At 41.0% G+C, this 12,487-nt stretch overlaps 1 protein-coding gene across 3 annotated transcripts in view; it reads right to left on the minus strand.

Moving 5' to 3' along the window:
- Positions 1-12,487, minus strand: part of PDE8B (phosphodiesterase 8B) — a 153,705-nt gene that overhangs the window by 18,000 nt on the left and 123,218 nt on the right. For all 3 annotated transcript variants that reach the window (XM_005288297.4, XM_065550073.1, XM_065550074.1), the window contains exons 12-18: positions 9,238-9,315; positions 7,389-7,465; positions 6,498-6,662; positions 5,389-5,434; positions 4,804-4,939; positions 1,671-1,869; positions 303-520 (exon numbers count right to left, since the gene is read on the minus strand). In XM_005288297.4, coding sequence (XP_005288354.3) covers positions 303-520; positions 1,671-1,869; positions 4,804-4,939; positions 5,389-5,434; positions 6,498-6,662; positions 7,389-7,465; positions 9,238-9,315 — 919 coding nt within the window. The remainder of the gene's footprint in view (positions 1-302; positions 521-1,670; positions 1,870-4,803; positions 4,940-5,388; positions 5,435-6,497; positions 6,663-7,388; positions 7,466-9,237; positions 9,316-12,487) is intronic.

The raw sequence follows: 12,487 nt of genomic DNA on the forward strand, positions 1-12,487 counted from the left end.
TCAATACACAGAATTCAGTATTCCAGGGATAGTAACAATATATTTCCACAACCCCTCCTATTAACTTGGAGTTCTAGTCTGTTGGTTTTTTAAGTAATACCATATTCCACAAAATATGAAACATCTTTACATTTCCAAACATATCATTTGGAATGCTGACATGGGGAAGAAAGATTTTTTTTTTTAAATTGTCTATTGTATAGTTCTAGAAGTGATCAAGGCTTTTCTGCAAATTTTCTATATTAAACGAAAGTGGCATCTTCAGTTACACAAAAGGAATAAAATAAACACAGCAAGCTAACCTATCAATATTCTTGAAAATGTTGCATTTGTTGTCTTTAGCTGTGAGCTGGAACGCCAGTGCTGTATGGTGACTTTCCAATACAGCAGTGTCATTATAAAGTACAGCTAATTCACTTCCTGCATTGCACAGGAAAGAGTTGGTCCGTCCTGGGTGATCCACATCATGAATCGTGGCAGCTATTAATGCAGCCACCTCATCTAAATGGTCGAGGTTTCCCTGCAAGAAAGAGTAAAACTACCATTATTCATCACGTAGTAAGTAATCACAATAAAAGCTTTAGAATATCACTAGGTAAATATCGGAATTCAAATGTAAGCTCTTCAGAACAGAGGCCTTCTCTCCATGCGTGAGCTTCCCACTCACTGAGTGCCAAGAGTACCCTCTCCCCATCTCAAAACCACTTCTTCCATGCAGCTTTTCTATTGGGTCTTCATCCCAGCGATCTCTCTGCACCTTCTTCTGTTGGAGCTGGTGTGCCATGTAGCATGTCTGTCTGCGACGGTAAGCACCTTGTGGCAGGATTTCTATTTTGTGTTTTGCAAAGCATCGTGCACAGACCAATATACTCATGTTCTACAATTTCCATCGAAGAATTAAATATCATATTTCTGCCATTGACTTAAGTAAACTGAGATGTAGCAATCCCATTAAAAAATTTAATTTCTGCATCTGTCTTTCAGTTGATTTTGACCATATGACTACAATATATTTTGGGGTAAGGAAACCAGATAACCAAATACTAACTTTTTCCTTTTGCTAGAAAAATGGCTGAAGATGCCATTTTTCAAAGGGTAAACACAGATTGTTTGATAAGTGCTTCAGCTACATTTCTGTGAATAAAGAAATGTTTCTAGAAGCAAGGGATTGACAAGGTCATTCACACTAGAAGCCTTATAGCATTAAATTTCCTAAAATAACCCTGGAGAAAAAAATAATGCCATTACCACTCCTGATCAGTATTCTCTTTGTGTGAACCTAGGTTTATCGCGTATATCTTCGCATATATCTCTTGTCACCCTCCCCAGCAAAATTTTGAAGAGATTACAGCTGTTGCTAATGAAGGGTGTGATCCTGCAACGCCTATTTGTTTAATTTCCTTATTCACATTAATAGTCCTATGGACTTCAGAGAAATTACTTGTGTCAGCAAAGACTGCAGGTTCAAAGGCTAGAGCAGACATGGGAAGCTAGGAGCATTATCTACTGGTTGCAAAGATGCCCAGCTCTACTGTGTGACTGTCAAGTAACAAATGTTATTGTAACACGAGGCTGTCATGGACACATCAGATTATTTGTTCATTAACAGATTAGTCCTAAAGTGTGTTTATTCACGGGTCAAAGTAAAGAATTCACAATGGAAGTTATACCTTAACTCTCTCCTTTCCGAGAAAGAATGCAGTAGCATGTAAAACATCTGCTGCATGTGTGGAGTTGTGGTACGAGTTGGTGGAGTGGTAGTTGGCTTCAATCACCTGGAACCAGGCTCGTAGTGTTGCTTCTGAACAGTTTAAAAATTCACAGACCCCAAACCGGGCAAAAACTTTTAAACCCAAATAAACTAATGGCCTGGAAAACAAGTAAGGAGACAAGAATCATGGAAATGTAGCAAAGTAGAAAAAACATACACGTGCATGCAAACAAATTAACAATTTCTATTGTGCATCATGTCTCCTGTTGGGCACCTTCCCATTTTTTTAAAACAAGTGTAAATAGAGACCATTTAGTTTATCACATGATGATGATGATTCTTTAAGGCTCTGGTCAACCAGCAGTTAGTTTACTACCCATTCGGTCACTCTTTCAGACTTAATTTAATCTGCTATGAAAAGCATCACAGAGCAAACAGTGTTGTCAACTCTTGTGATTTTATTGGGAGTCTCACGGTGTTTTTCTTAAAACCCCAGCCCCTGGTGTCCTCTGATTATGTGACAATCTCAGCTTTCATTAAAAAAAAAAAAAAAAGTCTAATCCTTATGGTCTTTGAGAAGAAACTTGAAAACATGACCCAAGTGTATCCTAACAGCTCATAACCCAGGGGCAAATAAAAAGAACCCTGCTATTTTTTTTTTTAAATCTCATTATTTTGGGGGATCTGACTCATGGTTTTTAAATGCCTGAGGTTGGCAATACTGTTTATCAACACTGATCTGAATAGCATGGAGCCTAAAGCCACTCCTTCCCTATAGAGATGATGGACCACACTGATGAGATATCCAATGCATAAATTGTGCCTGCTTTGGGAGGACAGGACCACTTTTGGGGAGAGGAGCACGGAAGCCCCATACACTGCTCAGCTTCTGAATTACTGTATTGATGCAGGACCAACTATAAGGCTCTTTAATCTAGTGGATAAAGGCATAGCAGAAACCAATTATGAGATGTTAAAGCCTGGCAAACACAAATTAGAAATAAGGCACACACTGTTAACTGTGAGGGTGATTAACCACTGGAACAAACTACCAAGGGAAGTGGTGGATTCTTCATCTCTTGAGGTCTTCAAATCAAGACTGGATGCCTATTGTAATAACTGGGGCCTGACCTTCCTACCCAAAGCATAAGCCTAACTGTGGGAATGTGGATAACATTTTATAGAATGTCACAATAGTTTAACAACAAACGTTGATGGGAAAAGGAATGAAAAGGAGACACTCTGAATTAATCCAAACAAAGAGGCCTACTGATATAACTCAAGGACTGTGCTGAATTAAGTCTCATGAACAAGAGAAGTGTGGGACCAGAAACCAATGGACCAAACTTGGTGTTGAAAATCAGGCTGAACTGGTGGACAAGGGCTATTTCACCCATCATCACTTCCTTTTGGGGTCCTTAAAATAAAAGTAGCTGGCTGTCTGGGAGGCAGAAATACAGGAAGGAAGGAGCTCAACCATCATAGTTGGCACCCTCACTATCTCCTGAGACCCACTGTGACACCATAGGGCCTTTGTCATCCTGATCTTGAGAAGTGACCTGATCAGCCAGAAAGAAGGAGCTAGGGACATGCTGTTCAGGATCTAACTACCCAGTGGCTAGATCCTGAACACCATTTGGGGTGTGAGACTGATTCCTGCCCCCTCCCACACTGTGTCCTTTTCCTTCCGCACCTTTTTTCTTCTCTTTCCTATCCCTCTCCTTTTGCCTTCTGCTTAATAAGAGAGTCTGAACTAGCTGGCTAAGACTGTATATTTTGCAGCATTGCTGTAAGCCTGTGACCAGAGAGGCAGCTAAAAGCAATGTTCTAACCAGCCCACCACCACTACCAGCTTGCCAGGTCATCACGGGGCTAATGAGACCATGTGCTTTGACTGTTTCTCCAGCAGCAATGCTGCAAGTGACAGTCAGCACCAGAGATAGAAGCTACATTTTCTTCCTGTGCTGTTCTTTTCCCTCTTGTGTGTATTTGTCTTGTTTTATCTTCTAGGAAACAGGATCAGACTTCAACAGCAACAGGAGCTCATCTTCACTAACTTTCTCCTTTTCTCCCAAAAAAGGACAGTTTTTACCATCTTTACCACCACCTAAGACACTGTCAGATGGGGGATGTGTTTCCTTCTAAAAACTCCGTACAGCTCAGGGAATGGGAATCAGGGATATGTTAAAATGAAAGACCTGCATAATAATTTACATTTGAAATGCTTTAACAGTTTTTTCCTTCTTTTTCTGTAATGAAAGATTAAAAAGCTGTTTAATGGTGTGTTTTCACATGGGACTAAGCAGGCCGAGGCTCTGCCCTTGAAACCCTGAGCTATGTTTAACTGTTTATTGTTGTACTTTCTGGGCCCATTTAGTCCATCAAAGTTAATACAACATGCCTTTCTGGAAGGCATCCTTTAGTGAAGCACAAATTATTCGACTCAATAGAGGGCTAGCTGGGTAAAACTGCATGGTCTGTGTTATACAGACTAGATGATCAAATAGTCCTCTCTGGCTTTAAAATCTATTAATCTATTGGGCCCAGTACCATTCGCTCCCCTCCACCTATTTTTTTAAACCCCCAATGTAGTCCTGTCCCAGAGTCTCCTCTAATGGGGGTTTGCTGTTTCCTGCAGCACCATGAGCAGCCTTCAGATACAAAATACACCTCAAAATCCTTTCTGGAAGTGTTGGTAAAAAAGGATTCTGTGGGGGCATCTAGAAGGTAAAGGCAGCAGAGTATTCCGAACAGAATGTCTATTTGGAGAGGGAATTGGAGTAGGTAGGGGACAAGATCAATTGATGAGGAAAGAATCCTGTAGGCCTGTGGGTGTTGAGATGAAGATGAGACTGACAGGGTGAGGTGTCTGTACCCTTAGCATGGACACGGACGTTTTCTGGCCAGCTGTACTTGATTTCTGAAAACAGCATATTGACCTGTTTGCAAAGTAGTACAGTGACAACACAAACAAGGGAGGGTCTCTCTGAAAGACCTATGGCAAAATACATAGTGAAACGCACAGGGTTCCTTTGTGACATAGCTCACTTGACAGCTTCATTTATGGGTATGTATGTGGCGGCTTTCTGTACCTTTTATTTGTAACAGCCTCCAGTTCAAAAATATTAAAGTCCCAGCTTTCTTCATTATCAAGTAGCTGTGCGATACAAGGTGGTACATCGTTGACGGTAATTGGCACTGAAAGGTGACTATGGCTTTGGTTCATGTCTGTCAAAAGAGAATTTGGGAATAAATTAATTATGGATTTTTACAACTTTTTTATTTCATTTGCAGGATCCTTATTAAAAATTAATTCCTTCTGAAGACACCAAGTTTAGAAATAACTTCAAGTACTGTAGTTTTTATACAAGTTTAGACATAAATCAAGAAGAGCAAACAAATCAAATGATAAACAAATATGACCATAAAAAGTTAATTAATATTTTTCTTTTTAATTATTTTCCAGTCTGGTTTCTACATTTCTCAGATACATGATGTTGATTACTTGAAGCTGCTTCAGTTCCAGACTAGAGACATTCTAACACTTGCTCTCAGATTACTGGGAAAACCACTTCCAAAGACAATAATCAAACTGAAAACTAGCTTGGAATTCTAAATCAATGTTTGCAGCCAATGAAACAAAACACAGGCAAAAAAAGTTTAACATGGAAACTTACTCTTAGAAAATACATACTCATTTCCTGACAGTCTTCTCAAGCCATCCTGAAATAAAGATTCTATAAGTTGTAGGAAACCATTATCAAGTATAAAGAATGCTTTACACCGTTTCCCCCTAGGAACTAGCCCTGAGTACCCAAAATATTGGTCATGTTTTGGTGAGTGCCTCAAGCAGCATGCTTGTTTTCAGTCTTCCAATATAGAGGTAGAAGTAACTACCAAGGGACTTAGAAGCTCCAACTCCACTTTCTTGGAGTTGAAAAGTTTGATAAAAGTGGTAACTGCTACTGCAAGATTTCCTTTTTAATGACACAGGTTTAAAAGCAGGGACACTCAGACTATTGAATACCACTGGTAGGAGGTTTCTAGAAGGGTATTCTTTGGTCAACAATGTAATGGCCTCCTCTCATCCCCTTTTCACTGATGGTTGCATGATTTTTTTAAAATTGAAATTCACAAATTTCACTTGTTTTGCATTTCAGTTATGCTATTTCCACAAGCGACCCATTCTGGGGCTCCAGACCAGCATTTGTAGGAAGAGGGTTTGAGATATTCCACTATGAAAATCCAGTGCAGGTTTGGTGTATAGGGCAGTCTGGGCATGATCAAAGGATTGAAACAAGGGCTCCTTAGCAGGTCAAAGTTCAGTTTTATAACTCTTGTGTAGTCATTAACTGTGTCAGGTGTATAATAATTCTTCAGTTTAATTGCAGTGCAGTGATTGGGTAACTCGTTCTTAAAAATTTTCAGGAACTTGGGATACTACCGATTAGGTGATCAATATATGTAGTTTCCAATGGAACTAAAGAGTTATTCACTTAAGAGTAGCAGTGTTTCCAAGCCAACTGACTGAAAAACAGCAATAGTAACAATCTTCATGCTTACTGGTGCCTCTCAGGTCAACTTCACTGGTATGGCCTAAATGCAAGGCAAGTAGGTAAAGCTGAATTGTAGGCCCTGTTCCCCCGAAGGTAAAGGCACTATAGCTGATGAATCCTCAGTCAGTCAGATGGAAGCAGGGATTCCCTTGCCCCGGTGGTGGAAGAAAGATACCCATGATGTCAGATTAGTTAGCTGATGTGTGTTTAAATTTTCTTTTCCTACTCACAGTCATCAGACCTCCAACAAGATCGCTTGTGTGAGGATCTTCATCTTTGGTACCTAGCTGAGGGGAGTAAAGTTCTGTTGTCCGTAAGATTTCCAAAACTCTGTCCAAAGCCTCTGCTACCGTGACGGGGCTGTTCTCCTGGGCAGTATTGATAATGTTAATAACCTGAGGGGGTGGGAGGGAAGAGTAAAACCAGATTGTTCCCTTCATATTATTACAAAAACTTAATCCCCACAACATTTACAGTGACAGCATTCAGTATACTTCGTTATTTCACACTTTGTAGCGGTCCTATGGTCACCCCAAATACTAAGTATATTATATAAACAATCAGACTCTAGATTTTCTGAATTTGAATTCCCTCCCCTTACATTCTATTGTTTTGCTGCTTTAAACAGCAGATAGGTGAAGAGAAACCTACTGAGGAACTAAGGGGACCAGGAGCCTGAGTGAAGAGAGGTGTGAATGCCTAGCCTAGGCATCCTTATTAGAAGTTGTGTGTCTGGGCCCAAGGTATTTTATAGACAGGCTAATGGGTGGCAATGCCACCAGACTACTGAGACCCAATAAACTATGGGACTATACAGGTCTCCAGATAAAGAATCCAGGCCAGAACTCAAACATTGTGATTGTGGAGACAAAGCTATGATTTTCTAAATGGCTCTCAATATAAAAGGAAGAGAAAACAGGGGCCACACAGATATTCTATCCCATGGCTATGATTTAGAAGGAGACCCCCCAAAGAGGATGTTTGTAACAAAGTAAATAAAATTGAGAGACACAATTTCTACAATCCCTTTGTTATAAATACACCCACATATTTTTCTGCAAAGATAGTACCAAACCCTGAGTTTATGGCATACAGTAGCAGTCAGTGATACATTTTTTTACCTTTGTGATGGGTGCTTCTATTGTCATTGAGTGGATTCTCGCCATCGATGAATACCGACGATTCTGTAAGCTTGGCGCTGCATTTGCATAAAATATACAGATTTAGATTCTGACACTGCACATAACACAGAACACATTTAAATGAGAGAGCCCTATGAGTCACTGGCACATAGAGACTGTCATTGGGAATGACCTAACAAAATATACCCTTAGCTAGCCCAGGGTTCGAAGTTGCTTAATCCCCTGCACACGAGGGTCCAGCAGGAAGCTATCAGCAGTCATAGCACCATCACTGCAGCGGATTCAGTTGAACATACTCATTCATAAGCTGAATTTTTTAGTAAAAAAGGGAAGCACCAGAGAAGGGGGTCACCTTATGAACAGGTATAGAGAGGGAGAGGTGGGACACAGCCCCTCCCCCCAACAGAGGGAGCAAGGAGAGGCAGCACAGTCAGCAGAGCCAGAAGGGAAGAGGCGGGGCCAGAGTCTCTCTCCTGGCCACGCTGCTCTCCCCCCAGCCTCCGAAGCAGCTGCAGCTCTGGGGCTGGCAGGGTGCAGCCGTGCCGCTTGGCCCCTCCTCCCAGAGCAGGCTGCGTCCATGCTGCCCAGCCTACCGCAGTGGCTCCAGCCAGGTCAAAGACATCCTCCCCTGGCCTTCCCCAGATAAGGTGGGAAGGGATGGGATGGGATGGGGAGAGTGTGGGGGTCCTGGGTTAGGGGTGGGGTCATGTGGGGGGTGGTCACAGGGGTTACTCCCCTGACCCCCAGCTTCTCCCCCCCCAAAACATTTCCCCACCAGTTGCTGTCCCGGCCCATCAGGGTAAGCAGCTGGTGCGCCGGGACACTTCGTTTACTTAGGTTTACCTCCGTGCCTGCAGACGCTCGAGATAAAAACAAGCCCGCCAGCGGCTTATCCTGATGGGCCGGGAGCCAAAGTTTGCCAACCCCTGAATTATAGGGTCGGCTTATGAACAGTTCATAAACATTTTCCATATTTACTTATCCATCTTGGGGGGTCGGCTTATAAATGAACCGGCTTATGATCGAGTATATACGGTATATTGGTGCCTATTATTAGGGGCTTGTCTACATGGGAATACTCAGGAAAATTAATCTGAGTTAACGGAAGCTGCAAATTTTAATGAATTAGTTAAAACCACATTAAATCCCTGTGTGGACACTCTCCTTCAGAATTAAAATAGCCTTAATTCAGTTTAGCTTTTCTTTCAACTCTCCCTTTGTTTGTTTCACACCCTGAACCCTCAGACTCTGCCTGACCACAACCAGGCTCTTAGATCTCTGCAAACTAGGATTGCTTGTGACTGTGTGCAAATGAGCAGAAATGGCAAAAGAAGCCTCTAGCATCACCATCCTCACATCCCATCACAGCAGCCAGCCACAAATGGGATAAGGAGCGAGTCTTAGCCAGTAGCAGTACAGGCCCCCACCCCCGCCCCCGCATTGGCCAGTGAAGCTGATCAATCATAGGAGGAGCACAAGCTGCATCCTTTCAAAGGGGGCACTCCATCATGCATTCTTCCAGAACCCTCCTTCCCCTGCTGCAGCACAGCCACGCCTCACCTTCATGCAGGCTGTACATGATCATGCATCATACTGCAAAGTTAGTGTCTACTGCTGTTTTGGGAAGTACCTCACAATTCAACATAAATGGATAACAAAAACATTGGAAGAAATGTCAAAGGTCACTTGTGTGTCTCTCCATCAGTAGCTCAGAAGAATGCTATTGCTGTTCAGTGCATCTGTCCTGTTTAACTCCATATTTTGATTGCTCAGGTCACTTGCTTTCTATATTTCTAACTGTATTCTTTTTGGATTTCTATTTTCTTACCATCGCTGCTTCGAGATGTTATTGATTTGACATCAATTGATTCTTTCCTCCTGTTCTTGCATCTGAAGGAGTGGGATTCTAGAAATATAAAATGAAAAACTTTAAAATGACAACAATAATAAATACACTGCTCTTCTATTGCCCCTTCCATCTTAAAATCCCAAAGCTCGTTATCTTCACAGCCCCCTGTGAGGTAGGGAGATATTGCTAGCTCCATTATACAGATAAATGGATGCAGAGACCGATTAAGGCCAGATTTTTAAAAGATATTTAGGCACCTAAAGATGCAGAGAGGTGCCTAGTGGGATTTTCAAAATTGCACAGGGGCTAGGTTTATAAAATAATTGAAATCAATGGGAGTTCGGTTTAAATACTTTTAAAATCTTGCTCAGGGCAACTAATACCCATTGAAATCAATTGGAGTTAGGTTCTTATGCAATTTTGAAAATCCCACTAAGTGTCGATCTGGTTCTTTAGGTGCCTAAATACCTTTGAAATCTGGCCCTTAGTAACTTGCCCAAGATCACCCAGGAAGTTGCTGCACACGAAAGACAAACTACTTGGTCTCCTGACTCCCAGTTCTGTTCTTTAACCAGAAGACTGTCCTGCTTCTCCACATGGAACTGAGCTGGACATTTTTTTGTTTCATTGAGTATTTATATTAAACAAGAGTTACAGTGATTAAAAACAATCAAGTCAATTGCTGCCAAGCAATTGGCTACAAACCAAACCATCATTCCTGACATTGACAAGAGAGAAAAATTACCAACTATCAGACCAAGAAATAGTCAGATAAAACAGATGCACTTTACTGCCTCATGATAATCTCAAAAGGGTAATCTGGTAAAATTCTTGATTTTTTTTTCAGATACATGGCCACAGTTGACCTTACATTGTAAAATAATTTCCATCTATCTATCTATACATATTTCTAAAATGCCCATCATAGTAGTATCGAACGTGCCAGTCAGTCACAGATCACAGAGAACTGTTCATAAAGGATAATCATAATTTAAAGGATTAGGACCATCATTAAATTGATATTTATTAACTTCATGTGATGCTGGAGGTATGCATCTAATGTGAACATACAATAGTATAAAGATATAATATTATAATGTACACAGTACTATTGGTTGGAAGCTTAATGGTATATGATTTTACTAAAATGTCTTAGAATTTAAAATAATGTAAACTATAAATATTGTAAAGGGACTAAAAATTGATCAAAAGTTTGTCTTAAGAATGTTCAGTAGATGTTGTGATTCAGTGGCACTAAAAAGTTAGGTCAACCCAACTATGTCCCTCAGAGGTGTGAAAAATCTACATCCCTAAGTGACACAGTTAAGATGACTTCACCCCGATGTAGACAGCACTAGGTTGATGAAAGCATTCTTTCATTAACCTAGCTACTGCATCTCGGGAGGTGGATTACCTATGCCAACAAGAGAACCTCTCCCGTTGGCGTAGGTAGTGTCTTCACTGTGTCATCTCTGCTACTGTAGCATATCGAGTGTAGACAAGCCCTGAGAGTAGCTTTTTCCCCATTAGAGGTCCAGGGTTACTTTAAAATCCCAAAATTTCCTGTACAAGAAGGTGACAGGGTTTTATCTTATTCCACACAGCGGTGAAAGTTTGAAAGCCACTTTCCTGAATTTACTGAGTTGCATTAAGGGATCAAGATCCCAGCTCCTCTGTTACATTCTTGCTACTGGTTGTGATTACTGCTACTGATTGGGTTATTACACCTACAAATTGTGCATGCAGCTATACTATCATCCCTTCTCCCCACCTGTTTGTTCACCCACCTGCTAAGTCTTGTCTTTAGGTCCCAATCCTGCATGGACGTATGCAAGTGCTTATCTTTAAACATCTGAGTAATCCTATTGACTTCAGCAGGACGACACACATGCTTCAGCTCAAGCATGTATCCAACAACCCTGTGCAGGACTGGGGCCTTAGACTGTAAACTCAACTGAGGCAGGGACCGCCATTTACTATATGTTTGTACAATGCCTAGTACAATGGGGTCCTGGCCTGGCTGAGGCCTTCAGGTTCTAACAAAATATAAATAAATAATCAAATAATGGTCAAAGTCATCACTGGTGTTAGCAGGAGCAACTAGCAAACTCAGTGGAGTTGAGACTGCTTAGCTAGTGATGTATTTGGCCCTATTTTGTATTCTGACCAAATGCATATAACCCAACCACCACCATGGGGAGGCAGGGGCAAGGGGGGATTCTGAGACTGAATGGCTACAAAAAACCCACACTTTTTAAAAAACAAAGAGCGAAACCAGGCACTCTACACTTACCCACACTGAACTAAAGTCTTTGCTAATAGGTTAATTCCGTATTTTAAAAGTTTGCTAAATATTGAGATGGAATATCATTAAGGTACAAATATGCGTCAAAAGTGTGATTTGTTGGTACATAACCATAAACATCCCAAAGCAAGAAATAAGAGGCAACTTAAAATAAAGTCACTGCAAGGAGGTGGGTGAGTTTGAAGCACTAGTCTCGCTTTCTAGAAGAACGAAGTAGGTGCTCACAAGAAGAGAGCAAGATGACCCTTGTTGAGGTCACAAGAACCTCAGCAGAGACTGCTGTGTGGTGAAGTCCTGGGGTGGAATAAGTAATGATGTTACAGGTCCAGACTGAGATGCAATGGCAATTTTGGTGGAGGAAGACTGCCCAGCATTGGCCTTTAGCGAACCATCAATGTCTTGTTTGCATGAGCAGATACAGTACATAAAGAAGATTTTATACAAAGGCAACAACTTTAATAGAAAACTTCTGTTGAACATTGAGATGAAGATTTATTTATGACTTGGTGATTAGAAGGTCTCCTACTGTAGATACATTTTCAATGAATCATGACAACATCAAGATTTTCTATTTTCATTGCACTCCATAATAACCAACATGACTTCATGCAGTGTGCCTTCCTGTTCTCACAGAACTCTGTCACATTCAGAGGGTGGAATCAAAATGCATCATAGAAGCTGTAAAATATACAAGTAAGCAGTAACATTGTGACCATTTCAGCATTCTGCAATTTGAATCACAGGTATTCCCATCTTCCCCTGTTCCCAGATTCTATAGCCAGTAAAGGAAAGGTGGAAAAGAAGGATGCCATTTATTATAAGAACATAGTGTTAGGAGCAAATAGCATAACACAACATGAATCATTTTTTATGGCAGTGATTGTAATAGGAACAGGAAATTGCACATAGTTTTACTACTATTAC

The sequence above is a fragment of the Chrysemys picta genome, chromosome 6 (genome assembly GCF_011386835.1).
Source record: "Chrysemys picta bellii isolate R12L10 chromosome 6, ASM1138683v2, whole genome shotgun sequence".
Taxonomy (NCBI): Eukaryota; Metazoa; Chordata; order Testudines; family Emydidae; genus Chrysemys; species Chrysemys picta.